Source organism: Talpa europaea (assembly GCF_964194135.1).
Source record: "Talpa europaea genome assembly, chromosome: 3".
NCBI classification, from domain to species: Eukaryota; Metazoa; Chordata; class Mammalia; order Eulipotyphla; family Talpidae; genus Talpa; species Talpa europaea.
The window spans coordinates 147,990,713-148,009,014 of NC_140069.1; the positions used below are offsets into that span (position 1 = coordinate 147,990,713).

Here is an 18,302-nt window from a genome sequence, read left to right on the forward strand (position 1 = left end):
TTCACCAGTCGTCACCCCACCTCCACTCTCCCCCCCAAAAAAAACATGGCAAGAGAACTTGTGCTTGAAGAAAGCCAAGGAGGAGTGAGCGGGAAGCATGTTCCCTCCTTTCCTCTCATCATTGCACCCTGAAGGTCAGGCTCCCCATGCGCGTCTGGACCCCAGGAAACTGAGCTGCATCAGGGGTGGGTCAGCCTCCACCTGCAGTCCGAGGGCACCAGCAGACCAGAGCCCGAGCAGGCCCTACTTGCTCCCTCCTGTTCCCTCCGCACCTCTGCTGAGTCCTGTCCACGGGAGCCTCCTCTGACAGACACCCACGCTGCAGGGTGCTCCCCATCAACCAGGCGGTGCTCCCCAGGATGTTCAGGTCATTCATCTGCTCCCCTTGCAGGCCCTCTCCTCTCTGCCTCCCTCCATACTCGCCCCAGATACCTCCCTGGGGGACTCACACCTGAGACACTCACCCACTCGTGCCTTTTCCCCACCAGGAAGGGGGAAGGGAAGGGGCTGAGGCAGGGCTGAAAAGGTCTTTGTTTTCTAAGGCCGGGAGGCAGGAGGCCTGAGGAGAGACAGGTGTCAGGCCTGAGTGTGTGGGCTCAGGGACGGGTCCTCTGCTCATGTCCCACTGGCAGCTCCAGGGCTTAGCCAGCTCCAGGTCCACCTTGTCGGGCACCCCTGCCCGATGTTGTTCCCCTCCCACCTGAAGAGTCTCCCGGGAAGGCTTGTTTGTGGCGATGGCCTCCTTCCCTCCTCACGCCCTGGCCCGGCCCAGCCTCCGTCCCTCCCACACATCTCCAAGCCCGTGCACACCCCGACCCCACACAGAGCAGGTTTTTCCCGCTCGTTACGCTCCATGAGCATGAACAAGTGACTGCAGGGACCCCACGCTGGGGGTGCACAGGAACATGAGGCCCAGGCTGCCCAGAGGCAGCTTCAGGCCTATGGGCTAGAGATGAGCATCTCAGGAGGTGAAGGCCTGAGGGCAGAGGCTCTTTCTCTATAGGGGCACCGGGGAGGGAGCCGTGTGCCCTGGACAACCTGATGAAGGGCCTGACAGAGCCAGGACTGGAGCCCACACCCTGTCTCACCACACCAGACAGCGTGGCCTGACTGGGGTGGTGAGTCACCCCGGGAAAGAAGTGACCGAGTGACCTGCTGCAAGATGACCAGGGGTGAGGGAGGCTGCAGGATGTGACTGCCCTGGTGGAGTCCAGCAGAGGCTCAAATGGACACCCTGGGCAGGAGCCATCTGTGAGTCCCCTCGGCTTCCTTCTGGACCCTGCACAGGCCCTCTGGCCAGCGCTCCCCCGGAGGCCCTTCCTTGGCCACCTGACCCTCGTCCAGTGGCTCCCCGGGCGTCTCCTGGGGCGGGGGGTGCTCCAGGCAGTACCGGTAGGCCTCGTTGCTGAAGGGGCGGTCCTCGCTTTCCCACAGCACGCCCTGGACCTGGAGCAGCAGCTCCCACAGCTGGGCCTCCTGCTCGGCGCCCTCGGCCCGGTTGTCGAAGCCACAGTGGCGCCGTGAGCACAGCACGTCCAGCCGGGCCAGGTCGCGGTTGTCGGTGTCGCGCAGGAACTCTTCCAGGGAGCCGTCACCCAGGTCCTCCCTGCGCGTGAACACCAGCACCGTGTGCGCCAGCACGGCCAGGCCGAAGAGCTCCTGCAGGCGCCGGGCTGCCGCGCGGTCCTGCTCGGTGAAGCGGCCCAGCTGCGTGACCAGCAGCACGGCGTGCGGGCCCGGGGCCGACAGCCGGATGGCCTCGCAGGCGTCCTGCAGCGCTGTGTCAGCCGGGCCCCCGCTGGACAGCAGGTCGGGTGTGTCCAGCACCTCCAGCTCCAGGCCGGCCCACCTGCGCCGCGCCTTCTGGAAGGCCCGAGTCACCGGCTGGGCGCTGAGCCGGGACTCGAACTCATGCCGGCCCAGGATGCTGTTGCCCGTGGCGCTCTTCCCGCTGCCGCTTTTGCCCACCAGAAGAAGCCTCAGTGTCGTGGGCTTCGGGACCGGCTGCCTCAGACCTGGGGAGGAGAGGGGAGGGTCTGGCCGGCCAGTCTGGGCACCCAGGGGCCCCTGGATGATCTGGGGTAGAAGTGCTGGGTAACAACATGTGGTACCACGTTTCCAGGTTCACATTTAAACCTCATTTTAGGGTCAGTATTCCACCAGAGGGCCCATCCAACATGACGTGGGTCTGGGTGTCCAGGGACCCTGACTGAAGGTCCTTCTCAGTGAGAGGGGGGTGTGACTCAGGGACCACGTCTTCCCGAGGGGACAGTCACACCCCCCTCCCCAGCTTTTCCCTTGGGCGGGTGGGCCAAGGGGGCTGCTCAGCAGACCCGTCGGGGTCACATCCCAGGGCACTCCTTGGTGACTGGATTGAGCCTCTCACCAGCATGGAGCTGAGACATTCGGCTGAGCGGAGACTTGGACCAACAACGCGTCATATAGAGAAGCCCAGTGTCAGCATTTCAGCCATGCCGGGGCTGAGGGCGGAGAGGGCAGGCCCTTCTCCTGACCTCCAGGGCCAGGACCAGAGCACCATGAGAGGCGCCAGGTGGGGCTGGGCCAGGCCTGTCTCACACAACGTCCCTGAGGCGTCTCGGGGAAGGGCCCGCGGCCCCCTGAGGTGGCACCGGCCTGTCGGCCTCTGAGTCTCCTCAGCACCCACTTGCTTTATTGCTGCACCTGTGGCTGGCTGACCCACCAGCCAGTTCTGACGGGATGATGTGGGGTCCTTGAGCACCCCCAAGTGACTTGAAAGGAACTTGAGTGAATGGGTGGGATTCCCACAGAAGCAGGGAAGATGAGAGTCTGTCCCTGTCCGCCCAGCGCAGCGCTGGACAGTCTCCTGTCAGAACCAGCCAGAGCCAGACCAGTCACTGGGCTCTAAGAAGAACACATCACCTGGGCCCTGAGGATTCTTAAGTAATAGTGAAGCTTGTTTATGGCTAAAAAGGGCATATCAGGCCTCAGGACTCCTTGGTGTTTTAATGCCGCCTGTTAACACAGGTTTCTCCTAAAGGCTCAGGCCTTGAAGTTTGTCTAGTGAAATATCTTCAGTGTCATCAGTGTTTATGACACATTCTGGCCGGAGACGGATGGATTCCACATCCGACTTCTGTCTCCCAAGTTAGTGCACAGTGAGCCTGAAAGTGGAGGCCCTGACCTGATGCCAGTATGAGCTTTGGGGGACCCTAGAATCGGTCCCCAGTCCTGAGCAGCTGCCAGCACATCCTCTACCCCCTGGAGTCTGCAGCCGGGCCGGGAGCTCCCATCTGATCCAGCCGACCGGCATGCGGGGCCTGCTGGCCCCAACCCACACTGTGCACAGTGGGGTCAGCCCCTCTTTCCTGAGCAGGGTCCCTAGGATGTAGACCCCAGCCTGGGGACAGGGAGGGGTCCAGTACAGGGTGAGGGGGCACTGGAATTCCTTCCACACACTGCCTGTCATGGCCTTTCCCTCTCATCTGACGGGGGCAGGGGGGAAAAGACCTCTCCCCAGAGTCCCTCTGATGGGGCTCTGATGCGGCCTCTCCACACACCACCTGCCCATCACCCCCCTGCACCTTCTCACATTCAAGTCAGCTGGGACAGTAGGTTACCTGGCGACGGGTCCCCCGAATGATTCTGAGACCGCGCTTCTGGAATGTCTTCAGGCACTTGCTCTTCAGATTTTATTCCTTCCTCCTTTTAGGGAGAAGATATGACATGTTTCTGATTTTTCTGAGTTTTAATTAAATGACTTTTGTGTCTGCTGGAGGATGTTTAGTCATGGATCTGGCTGAGTGAGGGCGGGAGCACGTCTCAGACACTTTAACTCTTTAGGGCCCTGCATCACCCCCCCACACATACACCTTCTCTCTCATGCACGGGCACACTTGTTCACACACACTCACACACACACACACATAACCTCTGTGGTCTCCATGAGGACCTGAGGAGATGTCATGGAGGAAGGAACTGCACAATCTCCCTGCCCCTGAATGGGTGGCATTGGATAAAGAGGGGCCCCAGGGTGCTCTGTGGGCAGGAGGGAGGGGCGGGGCCAAGAGCAGTTGGGGTTGTAGCAGGAGACCTGGTGGCCAGTCTGTGCCCGAGGCCAGGAGCAGGTGTTGCTGGGAGGGGCCGTCTCTGGCCCCTCCCAGAACGTTGTCCAGGCTTCACCTTTGGGGAAGGCGTGGCAGTGAGCACTGAGCAGGCATGAGAGATGGGTCCAGGTGTGGGGGAGGACCACGCCATGCACAGCCTTCCTGCCGCCCCTGGACAGGGCAGTGTTCTGCCAAGAGCTAAGAGACCTGGGGTTCATCTGTATAAAGACAGTCTTAGTCCTCTTGGCAAAGTATGGCCATGTCACCCCTCCCAGGAACACATCACCCTGCTGGTGGAGAGCAGCGGGCGCCCAGCCAGCCTCCTCAGGAACTGACCTGGCTCCCTCTCTCAGGAGCCCTGTGGTCCTGTCTGCTGATGTTCTCTGGGGGCCTGGGCAGGATCCCAATGGCCCAGGAATGTTTCCAGAACAGGCAGGACACCCGGAGCCATTCGCAGTCAGAGTCTCCAGGTGTGGGACCCAAGCACAGGGGTTGCATGGACAGTGCCCCCACCCGGCGGCTGGAGGTGCTGCTCTGGGTCATGGACGCACTTCAACCCCCAGACCCGGAAGCCAGTGGGTGGGAGCGGCCCCTCGGGCTGTGGGGCGTAACGTCTGCTCAGGGTGGACTCCCCAGTCAGCCGTGACTCCCTACAGATCAGGCCTGTGAGCAGCGTCTCCCAGACCAGACACCATCTCTCAGGGACACAGTGTCTACCCCCCAGGGGCTTCTGGAACAGTCTCTGCAAAGTGCAGACCCTCAGCCCCTTGCCCTCGGCTTCCTGCATCTTTGCTGTGGCTGCGGCAGTGTCTCCCCCACGAATCTCCTTCCTCCTCCTGGAGAGGGGCAGGCTGGGTTAGGGAGGGGCCCTGAGGCACCTGGGAGCCAGTGTCCTGCACCCCAGACCGCTGCGCGAGCCGCACCCCAGCCCCTGCCTCTCCCTAGCCCTGCCCTGGACGGGGCCCCCAGGGGTGCCGCTCAGGGTATTCCGTCTCCAGACAGACACCCGCAGGCACCACTTCCCGGTGGGTTCTCAGGATGACGATACTTGGGACAGGTGCCCAGGATGGAGCAGCGAGTCTCCTCAGACAGGCAGGCAGGGCACCCTCTGTTCACCCAAACACACCCACAGCGGTGACAATACACATGCACAACACACAGACATTCACATGAACCTGCGTGCACAACATACACGTAGACACAACACACAGCATCACACTCACCACACACACACACAGGTATACTCACACCCACCACACATACATTCACACATGTGCACACATACACAACACACACGTACGTAACAGGCACAAAAACATCCGTGCACAGAAACACAAATACACACACACAAACACGCCACACACCTGACTCACACCAACCACTCCCAACACAACTCACACACACACACACTACACAAACTCAAACACACACCCTTCCCCGCCCCCACAGGGCACTTACCAGGCAGCCGGCCCCGGGTCCTGTGTCTCCACTCAGGTAGGAGACTATCCCCCACACGCCCTGACGGAGGGAGGTAACTGGTGTCCAGAGGGCTGAATACAGGGAAGACATGGCTTATTTTTGGAGTAAAATGTGGTGGAGAGCCCAGCTCAGTTCTCTGCCTCCCCAGCACGGGTGCTACGCGGCCTGGCAGCTGTGGGCTGCTGCTGGGAGGCGCTGGGAGTGGTCGGAACAGGCCAGGCCCGCCCGAGCGGAAGCCCTGCCGTCTGCCTGCGTCCACGGCCTGGGAATGCAAACAGGAAGGCAGAGCCCAGCGCTGTGGCTGCTTCCCCTGGACGGGGCGGCTGGACTCGGAGGCTTACATGGCGTGGGCCCTTCAGAATACAGTGGAAGGGAGTGAATTTTTACTGATCTCCCTTTTCTGGGACCTGCCCCTCCCCGCAGACCCCCTGCACCTTCTCTAAGCCAGTTGTCTCGCTGCTCCTCCAAGCCCTCCTTCCTGTGAACATTGTCTCAGGGCGGGTCTGCTGCTCCTCCTAGCCATGAACCACCCACTGTCCTGAGCTGCCCTGCGGCAGCCTCTGCCGCTGAACGCATGTGAACTTACTGGAAAAAGGGAGACTTTTACTCAGACACAGAGTAAGTCAGAGTAAATAAGTCCCCCTTCCCCTGTGCGCTGGACTGGACAGTCAATGATGGGTAAGATTGGGGGCACACGAGATATGGCACTGGCTAGCCGCATGTCTGTGACTCCTGACGACCTAAGACAGGCGCAGTCCCCGAGGGGTTTCATCTTTTGTTCTTTTGCTATCGCAATGAAATTCTTTGGCGTTCGATTCAGGCAAATGCCTGTAAGCCCAATCTAGGCACTAAGCCCGCAGTAAAAAACCCTTCCTTTACTTGAAAACATGGTTGCTGCAGAGCATCATCAAGAAATAAGCCTGATGGACTTACCTACAAAGCAGTTTAACTATTAACCAGTTGGCCATTGTTCCTACATAAGAAGCAACCTAGTAACCACTCTATAATTATACTATTTTCTCGACTACTTTACCTTTTTTATACTGATGAAATCTTTTTCCTGGAAATGCATGACAAAGAAAGTAATTTGTGCTAATGTTAATTTTTAAAGTAATCATAATACTTCTCATATGAGATAACACTACAAATATTAAAATGCTTACATATATAAAAAATTGCTTGCGCTTACCTAATGTAAAATGTAAAACTAGTTGAATATTATAAAATCTGATAGGTTGTAGCCTTGGAAACAAAACAAGTTATATTAGCTTAAAGAATGTTGGTCTGTGTCCAATGGAATCGAATAGAAAATCCAGAAATAAACCCACAGATTTATGGTCAACTAATCTTTGACAAAGGAGCAAAGACTATGCACTGGAGCAAAGAAAGTTTGTTCAATAAATGGTGCTGGGAAAACTGGGTCGCTACATGCAAAAGAATGAAGCTTGACCACTACCTCACACCATACACAAAAATCAACTCAAAATGGATTAAAGAACTAGACATAAGACCTGAAACCATAAAATATATAGAAGGAAATATAGGCGAAACACTACGTGATTTGCACATCAAAGACATCTTTATAGACACATCACCCAAGGCAGTGATAGTGAAGGCAAAGATAAACAGCTGGGACTCCATCAAATTAAAGAGCTTCTGCACAGCAAAAGAGACAATAACAAAAACAAAGAGAAACCCCACCAACTGGGAGAACATTTTTGCACCCAACACTAATGATAAAGGACTGATCACAAAAATCTGCAAAAGGCTGATGAGACTCAGCAACAACAAAGAAAATAATACAGTCAAAAAATGGGCAGAAGAGCTAAAAAGAAACTTCTCTGAGGAGGAAATGCAAATGGCCAAGAGGCATATGAAAAAATGTTCAACATCACTTGTCATCAGGGAAATGCAAATCAAAACTACCATGAGATACCATCTTACACCAGTGAGAATGGCACATATTAAAAAAAACTAGCAACAACAAATGTTGGCGAGGGTGTGGAGAAAAAGGAACTCTCCTGCACTGCTGGTGGGAGTGCAAACTGGTCCAACCACTATGGAGAGCTGTGTGGAGATTTCTGGACCTACTAAACATAGAGCTCCCATAGGACCCAGCAATTCCACTCCTAGGTATTTACCCAAAGGACACAGAAACATCCATTCCAAAGAGCACCTGCACCCCTATGTTTACAGCAGCACAATTTACAATAGCTAAGCTTTGGAAACAACCCAAATGCCCAAAAATAGATGACTGGATCAAGAAGATGTGGTCCATATACACCAGGGAATATTACTCAGCATTCAAAAAAGATAAACACATGCCATTTGCAGCAACATGGATGGCGCTGGAAGGGATCATGCTCAGCGAAATAAGCCAGAAAGAAAAAGAAAAATACCGGATGGTCTCACTCACAGCAGGAATCTAGAAAACTTAAATAAGGGACACGACCAGGAAAATGAATAACTATAAGAAAGTGAAAATCAAAATCAACAAAAAACTATGAACCAAAGACACTCTATGGGGGGTAGGGGGCGGGAGGGGAGGGATTGGGGTCAAAATAAGAGGGTTGCAATTGTATGGGGAATATAAAAATAAAATTTATTATTAAAAATAAGAAAAAATAAACAAATGCAATTTAAAAAAAAAGAATGTTGGTCTGTGTAATCATTATTTGCAGATTGCTTTTTGTACTTTAGTATGGAACACTGCACACGTCTACATGAAAAATGAAATAGAATATCTTGTATTAAGTAATCATACATCGCTAAGTAATAATTAACTTTGATGAAATATTGTATTGTTAAAAAAGTATAAAAATGTATAATGATTTTGAGCACATTACATTCAGATCTTCACTCTTGAAGTGTGTCTGTCTGTCATTTATGCGCCGAATCCTTGACCGTCCTGCACGTTTTCTCATCCCTGGGACGGCCTTGCCGGTCTACCGCTGCGCTGGTCCTCGGCACTGCCCCGTCTTCCAGAGGACGTCCCCTCCCGCAGAGGGCACGTGCGGACTCTAACACAGACACTGTCTGGGGGGAGCCGTGTTTGAAAGGGAGACGAGAGGAGGGAAAACCTCAGCTTCCGCAAAGACGCGTTTGCTGGGACGTTACCAGTAGCTCTGACACGTGATGTTAAAGTGTTAAGATACACTCAAAAGTCCCTCTCACCTGGCACAGTTGTTCTAATTTCCTCCTGTTCTAGTGGACAGCTGTGGAGTATTTACTCCAGTTCTCATACTCTGTGTGTGTGTGTGTGTGTGTGCACCTTCTCATGTTTGACATTAAATTATTCTCTAAGACCTGAACATGATAAGTTCTTAGACGCCATGGCTCGCTTGTACCACTCCTTCCACTGCATAAATAATTAGAGCATGACGGCCCCGCCCGGAGATGCCGTCACCTGTGCAGCATCTGGATGAGCCCCTGTGGCCGCCCCTGGGTGGCTGCAGCAGGCGGGAGACCAGCTCAGCCTGAAGCCGCTGAGATGTTATTGCAGCAAAATCTGCAGCGTCAGTCTCATGCTTGTTTCTTCCGGACTCTCACTTTTGATGATTCCTTTGCTGGGGAAATCTGCGAGTGTGAACTCAGTCTCTGCTTGTGAATGCCTTTGATTGTGGACTCGGGTGTGGACATTCTAGGACGACATGTTTTTTATTATTATCGGGAACTGAGAAGTGGGTGTTATTGCCACCATGTTAGCCCTCCCTGGGGCCTCTGGTTTAACCCAGCACCCCCAATCTACAGCTCCCTTTCAAATAGGTCCAAGTTTACGCTCTGGGTAGTCGGCTGCTTCACTTCCCTCAGAGCACCCAGATGTCTCCTTGGATTTAGGGATCCCAGCTCCCACTTCACCTGGAGTTTTTCATTGTTGTTTTTTTTTAAAGGTGTATTTATTTGTGCATACAAGAACTGGGGTATAGGCCAGAGGTGCAGGGTTGGGGGTAAGAGGACTCACCAGAGACAGAATAGGGAGCAGAATAGGCGGATCTACTGAAATACACTGCTGAGGGGAACAGCGGGTGAGACAGGAGGCACAACAGGAGAGGTCCGTTGTGCCATGTGGGTAGATCCCTGGCAGGTGGGGGATCGAACTCGCGCTACAGTGGCTGCAGACAGCTTCACAGTGCTGTGCTTAACCCTGTGTGCCGTCAGGGAGGCCCGAGTTTTTCATTGTTATTTACTTGGCTTTCCCCACACAGGATAGTCCCTCACTTTCTGCCTGACTGTATGAGTCAGGGTTCTCTGGAGAACGAGGACCTACAGGATGCGGGTCTGTCTCTCAACAGGTAGGTGGGTAGGGAGGTGAACAGGTATTACAAAGAATTGGCTCATAAGGAGTTGCCTCACTGGCTTATGGCCCTGGGAACCCCCTAGCTGCAGTCAGTGGAGACCCTGGAGCCAGTGGCCCAGCCCAGTCCCCGTCCACAGCCTGAGAAGCAGGAGGAGCGACGGGGAAGCTCTGGACTGAAGACACGCAGGCTCAAGACCCGGGAAGAGCCCATGTTCCGGTTTGATTCAAAACCAGAAAAAAAAAAAAAAAGCAAAAACCCTCAAAAGTAGTCAGGCAAAAGGAATTCACTTTCAATCAGCCATTTTGTTCCATTTGGGCCTTCAACTGATCGGATGAGACCCACCCACGTGGAGGAGGGCGATTTCTCTGCATCTCCTCTGCTGCTGGTGCTTCTCTCAGTGGGAAACATCCTCACAGACACATCTAGAAGGTTTGACCAACATCCGGGCACCCCATCAAATTGACACACACATTAGCCATCCTGGTGGTGGTGCAGGACCTTGAGCTCTCACAGGGTTACTCCTACCACCTGCGGTGTCTGTGACTTATCACGGTCTGAAACGCAGGGGACACTTCTTGCTCCTGGAGCCAAATGTCTGTGCTGTACTTAGAATGTCAAGTGTTCTTCCTTTTATAAAAAAATTAGTGGTTACTCTAGAGTTTGCAATACACATTTACAAATAATTCATGCCAATTTCAAATGATGTTCTACTGCTTCCCGGATCAGTCAGGTGCTTTATAACAGAGTATTCCCAGCTCCTGCCTCCCGTCTGCCGTAACGCTGCTGTCATTCACTTCAGTTACCCATGTGCTGGCATCGTGTGATGCGAAGCTCCTTTCATCGCTGTGAACAAAACATCACCTAGTAGGCCAGGTCAGAATAAGGAACATGAAAGGTTTCCTACACAAATGCTCTTACTTTCCTCATGTAGAGCTGATTCCTGACCTGTGTTACTTTCCTTCTTCCTAATGAATGATTGTTTGTTGTTGGGCCAGTTTGCTGGCGATAGAATCCCTGACTCTTGTTTGTGTGAGAAAGTCTTCATGATTCACCCTAAAAGCTATTTTTGTAACAGAATTTTAGTTGGTGGCTTCCTACGTTCATCACTTTAAATATTTTACTCCACTCTATTCTTGCTTGCATGGTTTCTTTTCTTTTTTTTTAATATTTATTTATTTATGCATTAAGAGCTGGGGTACAGGCCAGAAGTATGGGGGGGGGTGAGAGGATTCACCAGAGACGGAGTGGGGAGCAGAACAGGCAGACTGACTGAAATACACTCCTGAGGGGAGCAGCGGGGAGACAGGAGAGGTTTGCTGCGCCATGTGGGTCAGCTCCCTGACAGGCCGGGAATCAAACTCATGCTGCAGAGGCTGTGGATTGCTTCATATGTGATGCTCAACCCCTTGCACTACCAGAGGCCCTTTTTTACATAATTTTAAAGGGTAACTTCACAGCGCTGCCCTCAACCCCCTGTGCCACCAGGGGAGGACCTTTTATATTTTAAAAACCACAATTTATATCTATTTGGCTACTGTTTTATGTTAGTCAATTTTTATAGGTTTTTAAAATTATTTTATTTTATATAATTCTTACATCATTTTTCATTTTGCACAAAGTATGCATTTTCATTTTGGTTATATTCCCCATGCAATTCAAACCCCCCTTATTTTGACCCTAATCCCTCCTCTCCCTCCCCCTCCATCCCCCGTAGTGTGTCTCTGGTTTATAGTTGCTTCTTGATTTTGATTTTTTCTTTATTATAATTAGTCTTTTTAAAAAATATTTATTTATTTATTTATTTATTTATACAAGCACTGGGTATAGTCAGAAGCGCGGGAAGGTGAGAGAATTCACCAGAGCCAGAGCGGGGAGCAGAACAGGCAGACTGACGAAGTACACTGCTGAGGGGAGCAGCGGGCGCAGCAGGAGGGGTCTGCGCTCCATGTGGGACCCTTGCCGGCGGCCAGGGATCGAACTGGCACTGCAGAGGCTGCAGGCAGCTTCGCAGCCCAGCGCTCAACCGCTGCGCCACCGGGGAGGCCCCTATAATTAGTCTTTTTCCTGGTTCCTTATTTAGGTTTTCAAAATTCCTGCTATGAGTGAGACCATCCGGGATTTTTCTTTTTCTTTCTGGCTTATTTCGCTGAGCATGATCCCTTCCAGCTCCATCCATGTTGCTGCAAATGGCATGAGTTTAGGACACAGAAACATTAATTCAAAAGGGCACCTGCACCCCTGTGTTTACAGCGGCACTATTTACAATAGCTAAGCTATGGAAACAACCCAAATGCTCAAAAATAGATGACTGGATCAAGAAGATATGATCTATATACACCATGGAATCTTATTCAGCAATCAAAAAATTTTTTTATAGTTTTTATTTAATTTTGTATCCATCCACTTGGAAATGATCTCATTTTTTTTTTTTATAGAGGCATGTTTTACTTATTTATTTATTTGTTTGTTTTGTTTACACATGCACTGGGTACAGTCAGAAGCACGGGAGGGTGAGAGAATTCACCAGAGCCAGAGCGGGGAGCAGAGCAGGCAGAGGGACCGAAGTACACTGCTGAGGGGAGCAGCGGGCGGCAGGAGAGGTCTGCGCGCCATGTGGGACCCTCCTCCTGTGGCCGGGGAGCAGCCGGGGATTGAACCGGCGCCGCAGAGGCAGCTTCGCAACCCAGCGCTCAACCGCTGCGCCACGGGGGAGGCCCTGATCTCATTGTTTACAATAGTTTATCAGTGTATTCTCTTGATTTTCCCAGATAGAAGATCACAGCTTTGACAAATAACAATTTTACAACCATCTTTTCATTTTTCATATATGCAATTCACTTCTTGGTGCTGATCACGATCCTGAAAACACAATCCCAAACACCAGATCCTGAATGTCAAGTCCTGAAATCTATATTTCTGGAGGAGAGAGGGCAAGAACGAGAGCAGATTGCTCATCAGAAACCATGCAAGCGGGGCCTCCCTGGTGGTGCAAGGGGTTAAGACACAGCCTATGAAGCAATCCGCAGCCTCTGCAGCATGAGTTTGATCCCCAGCCAGGGAGCTACCTACACGGCACAGCAGACCTCTCCTGACGCTCCCACCGCTCCCCTCAGCAGTGTGTTTCAGTTAATCTGCTTGTTCTATTCCCCACTCTATCTCTGGTGAATCCTCTCACCCCCACACCCTGGCCTGCACCCCAGTTCTTGTATGCATAAATAAATAAATCTTTTAAAAAAATCAAGAGGGTTTGGGTTATACTCCAGAAAGACACAATCCTGAATGCTAGAATGCCAAAGCAAAAATTCCAAAAATAAAATGATAGAGAACAGAACATCAACAATTCTTCCAGACATTTCTGGGCCTTTTGAAAAGGGCTTGCTCTGTGTGAGAGAGACTTGAGCACCAGCTGTGCCTGCGTCTGGGCGAGCTGGCCATCCACAGCGTAGCCAGCAGGATGTAGGCGCCATCTGCTCCACAGTCTGTGATCATGCTGCTGTGGACACCAAGCCAGGTTCATTTTTGACGGCACCAGTGAGAACGATCTTCCCGGCTCTTCCTTTTCCCTGTGAGGTGGTCGCACGTGCCAACTCTGTGAGGGGACACGGCGCGGTCCTTTACCATCAACCAGCTGGAGTACCCGCCTGCGACCAGCCCAGCTCTCATCCCCCTTATATTTCATGGCCTGCCTCCTCTTTTCCCCACATGATGGAGGCCATCAGGATTCAACATTTTGATCACTCAGGACTATGATCTCCAGAAATTTAGATTTCAGGATTTGACCTTCTGGGTCTGGTGTTTGGGATTGTGTCTTTCAGGATCGTGGTCAGCACCAAGAAGTAATTGCATATGTGAAAAGTGAAAAGATGTTTGTAAAATTAATATTTGTCGATTCTGATCTTCTATCTGGGAAAAGCAAGAGAACACACTGATAGATTACTCTAAACAATGAGATCATTTCCAAGTGGATGGATGCAAAATTAAATAAAAACTGTAAAAATTGACAAACACAAAACAGTAGCCAAGTAGATACAAATTGTGGTTTTTAAAATATAAAAAATAAAATACCTAAGAATAGCCTTTAAAATTATGTAAAAAAAAAAATCTACCTGAAGAAAACTTTAACAAGATTGTCAGGATGTGGTGCAAACAGAAGTTTCACATGATACTTAGTGAAAATGTAAGCAGGTCAAACCACCTTGGACAGTCTTGGTAGTGTCTAGGAAGCTCCTAGCTCAATAGTCAGTGTCCAGCTACTGTACCCCAAGGGGGACCCAACAGAAGCAGGTGCATGTGTTCATCAAAAGGAATGCCTCCGACATTTGCAGTAGCGCTGCTCAGAACAACAGGCAGTAGTAAATATCCATAAAATAGAAGTGCTCTCCCCACAAACAAGGAGAGAAAAGAAAATAGCGAGTATGTGAGCTAACAGACATGTAATGAGCTTGGTTGTGGTAAATACGACCCAGTGTATGCCCATCTCAAGTCATCAAGTTGTGTACCTTTAGAATGCATAGTTTTTACTTAGCAATTATATGGATAAAGCTGAAAAATAAAATTAATATAAAATTTTATAAATTATTTAAATAAATAAATAATAAAAAACTGGAAAATGTTTTAAACTGAAAGCAACATAGTTCAGATTAATTGAGTCTATTTTATAACATATACTCATAAGTTATACACATCAATTGGGTTATAGGCACACAATGAAATAGTATATTGCCATGAGAATGAAGAATTGATTGCCACATCTAATATGAATAAATTTCAAAACAGAATGGTAAAAAAAAAGCCAGTTATGAAAGAATTTATGTTCTATGATTCTATCAATATAAAAAACAAAAAAAACTAAAACCAATCTATGCCACTGGCCTCAGCTAGAGGTCACCCTGGAGGGCATGGGGTTTTGGGGTACTGGCGAGGCGCCCTGTGTCGGGGTGCCGGTGACAGTGCAGAGAGTGTGAACACAGATGGCCCCTTTTCTCCATGCAGGTTATATTTTGACCAAAAAACCCAGAGCTGGAAAGGAAAACTCCAGATTTGAAAGTCTGGTGGGCCTATGAATTTTCTCTAATGAGGATTTTCCACAAGGCCCCTACATTATTTCCTTTTATTCTGGAGGGGGATGTTTGCTCTGACACACAGCTGTAAACACAGCTGTAAGGACAGAGGCTTCAGGAGGACTGACCATCCCAGGACACCACCACCAGGAAGCCCTCAGCCCCGCAGCCCACACCTCACTGCAGCTGCCGCTGCACCCCTCCTCGCAGGGACCCCTGGCTTCCCTTCTTCTCATGCAGGAAGGTCAGATGTGCTTCAGGGGGTCACCCAGGGCTCCCCAGGAGGCAGGATCACCTGGTGCAAGGACGAGTTTAGGAAGCTTTGGCTGAAGCCTGTGGGAAGAGGAGGGAGAGGCTTGGGCAGAAGGACTCCTTGGGCTGCGACGAGCCCTGGTCACACTCTTGTCACTCAGCACAAGCTGGGGACTAATAGAGGCTCTACAGACATCCCAGAGGTCAGGGGCAGTGGTCAAGTGTTACCCCCACAGCAATCGGGCATGGGATGTGGGTGTCGGGGGTGGGTTGATCTTGGTGGAGTTGAATGTCTATGGCACAGAATCACCCTAGGGGACTCCTGAAGTTTGGGGGCTGAGCTGGCAGCCCTCAAACTGGGTGGGCCCTGAGCTGGCAGCCATGGACATTCCATCTGCTGGGAGCCCAGGGCCTCAGCCCGGAATGGTCGGGGGTCACTGGGCAGAGGCTCCACACTCTGGTCTGGGCACATGGGCTGGGGTCACAGGCCAAGGCCGCTGGCGGGAACCAGCAGCAGGACAGGTGCAGGAGGGCAAGGTGTGAGCCGGGCCTCCTGCAGCCAGGCCTCCTGCAGCCCCAGTCCAGTGACAGGGAAAAGTTTCCTTTTTCTCCACAAAGGCAAACCCCATCACTGGCTCCGCCCACCTGAGCTTCCTGTGCTTGTGGCCCAGGGCTCAGGGCTCCACAAGGAGGAACACACTTGTCCTCACTCGCAGCAGAGGCAGCAGCTCAGGGCTCTCCCCGAGAACTCGAGACTCATCATCTGCAGAGAAGGTGAGGCCGAGAGGGCCGTGGGTGTGGTGATGCGCCTCGAGAGTGTGAGTGTGTGTGTGAGTGTGGGGGGACCATGGAGGAGAGCGTCGGCGGGGGCTGGCGTGAGGGGAGATGTGTCAGGAAACCAAGAGATTTACTGGAGCGATGCCACACGTCAGTTTAGATGTAATTGCTCGTCTCATGCTTCATTGACGGTTTATTTCATTTGAATCAAGAGGCCAAAAAAAATCTAGTAAAATGATCCCAGGTCATCACTTTGTACCTTTCCTGTCTTGGGCTGTCAGTCAGGCATTCCTGGGAGAACCCCAAGTTCCTCTTGCTGGAAGATGGCTGTGGAGGCTGGAATCTAATCTAAGCAATAAAGGGTGTGTCCTATTCTAGATCTTTCCAGTACCCTGTGTGTGTGTGTGTGTGTGTGTGCGTGTACGTGTGTTCAGTGTGTGCAGAGACAGTCCACACAACTTCAGGATCACACCGACAGTACTAGTGGTGAATTATAAAAAGAGCTTAAAGGTGATTTGGTTCTTTTCCACACTTGCTGGAGGTTTTCATGCAATTCATGTGTTTTGAATCACTTGGAGTTTCTCTTGTCTCTACTTTCTGTGATGTTCTCAGGCACACGGTTCTGTTCCTTGTTTCCTTTCATTTTTAAGAGGGGATTTGCAATATAATTTTGTTGTAATGTACAATATTTGCATCATTCTAAAATCAGAATACGAAATACAGTGACTTTAAAGAAGCCAGGGTTCTGCCTCCCTCCCCCTGCCCAGCCCCCCAACCTGTCTTCCCCTGAGAGAGAGAGAGAGAGAGAGAGAGAGAGAAAATGCGCGTCCTGCTGGGTCTAAACTCAGTTTTCTTGCTCACCATCCGCAATCCGCCCTTGGCTGCGGGATGCGTGGCGGTTTCCGGGTGCGAGGCCTCTGTCACCCTGAAATGCAAGGACCTGCTGGTGTGGCCCCGGGGCCTGGAGCGGATCCCGCACCTGCTGGACACTGTTTGCCGGAGGACGCGGGGTTTGTCCGGAGATCCTTCCTCTGGCCCCACAGTCCTGGGGGGGCGGGCGTGTTTGGGGGGACTCATTGTCGGTAGCTCTCCCCCTGCATTAGGGTCCCCTTCCAACCCGGGGCTCGGGCCTGGGGGGCTCGCCCTGGCACCCCCTCCCCAACACGACCTCTGTGTCCTGATGGCAGGGTGGCACTTGTCTCTTGTCCCCCAGGGTCTCGGGGGCCACAAAAGCGCTGCCGAGTCCCCCTCTCTCCAGCTGTTGCCCGCTGTCAGGAAAGCGGGGTGCAGCCCTGGCGCCTCAATGTCTGAGCTGCAAGCCTCAAGTTCAGGTGTCCCCCTTGGGCCTGGTTCACGTCTGTGTTTTGGGGTAATTTAGGAAAGTCCCCCATGCTCAGGCTTGGGAGGCGCGGGCCTGTCTCCTGTGGCGTCGCAGGTGAGGGTCGCTTCTGGGGGTGAAATCTGGACCCTCCTGTTGTTCCTTGGGAGCGTGAGGGCTGCGGGGTCTGCCCTCCCAGCCAGCCGGACCTTCCCGCTGGGCCCCATCCCCACAGGGGAGCCCCCAATAGGGCCTATGTGGCTGGGGGTGCAGTCTCCTGCCCGGTCCCCCTGTGTGCAGCACCCTGCGAGGCTCCCCGGATGAGTCACCACCGCCCCGTGTTTTGTCCCCTCCCATCCCTGTCCTGGCCGCTTCTCCCCCGTGGACGAGGCCGCGCCGGGACAGACGCGGTCTGGGAGTGAGAGCGTGTCCAGCTGAGGGAGCTTCTGTCTCTGGTGTAGACGGATAGACAAATAGGTCATTAAGGGTGTTGTGATTCATATTTTGGGGAATGTTCTAATAATGAGCAGCTATGAAAGGATCATATGGACAAATTTCTCCCATTGAGCTCCCCCAGCCCCACCTTCCCACTCGGTTCCTAGAGTAAACCCCGCTAGTCAGGACGCGCCGTGGCTTCCAACGCTGCTGATTCTCTTTCCTGACACGTTCCCCGAGGGCTGTGCTGGGGTCACGGGGGGGAGGCACGGGGCACGGTCGTTTCTGCCACAGCCCGGGTCAGGCAGCTCAGGGGATGCTCCCCTCCCAGGACGAACTGTCAGGTTTCCTCTCGCCCGTCTGGGGGTTCAGTGAGGAGGGCGGGAGTCTGCAGCTGAGGGTTGGTGGGATGGTCCAGGGACAGCTCCAGGCTGAGGCTCCCTGTGGCAGCTCCTCGAGGACTTTCTCTGTGGGGTCTTCATAGTCACGGCCCTTTTCCGGGGCCCACATGGATCCCCTGCATTTGGCTGTGACGCACACAGGCAATTTCAGAAAGAGATGACTTGATCTGTTAGCAGCCAGCGTGGGAACAGCTTTT

The 18,302-nt window shown here is 52.3% G+C and overlaps 1 protein-coding gene across 1 annotated transcript; it reads right to left on the reverse strand.

Annotated features, from left to right (window-relative positions):
* Positions 1 to 1,221: 1,221 nt before the first annotated feature.
* Positions 1,222 to 17,028, reverse strand: LOC311169006 (GTPase IMAP family member 6-like; the record flags this gene model as incomplete). Its single annotated transcript, XM_084230708.1, has 5 exons — positions 1,222 to 2,015; positions 3,238 to 3,379; positions 15,885 to 15,937; positions 16,728 to 16,737; positions 16,813 to 17,028. The coding sequence occupies 5 exons, from the start codon at positions 17,026 to 17,028 to the stop codon at positions 1,222 to 1,224; spliced, it is 1,215 nt and encodes a 404-aa protein (XP_084086834.1).
* Between the last annotated feature and the right edge of the window lie 1,274 nt (positions 17,029 to 18,302).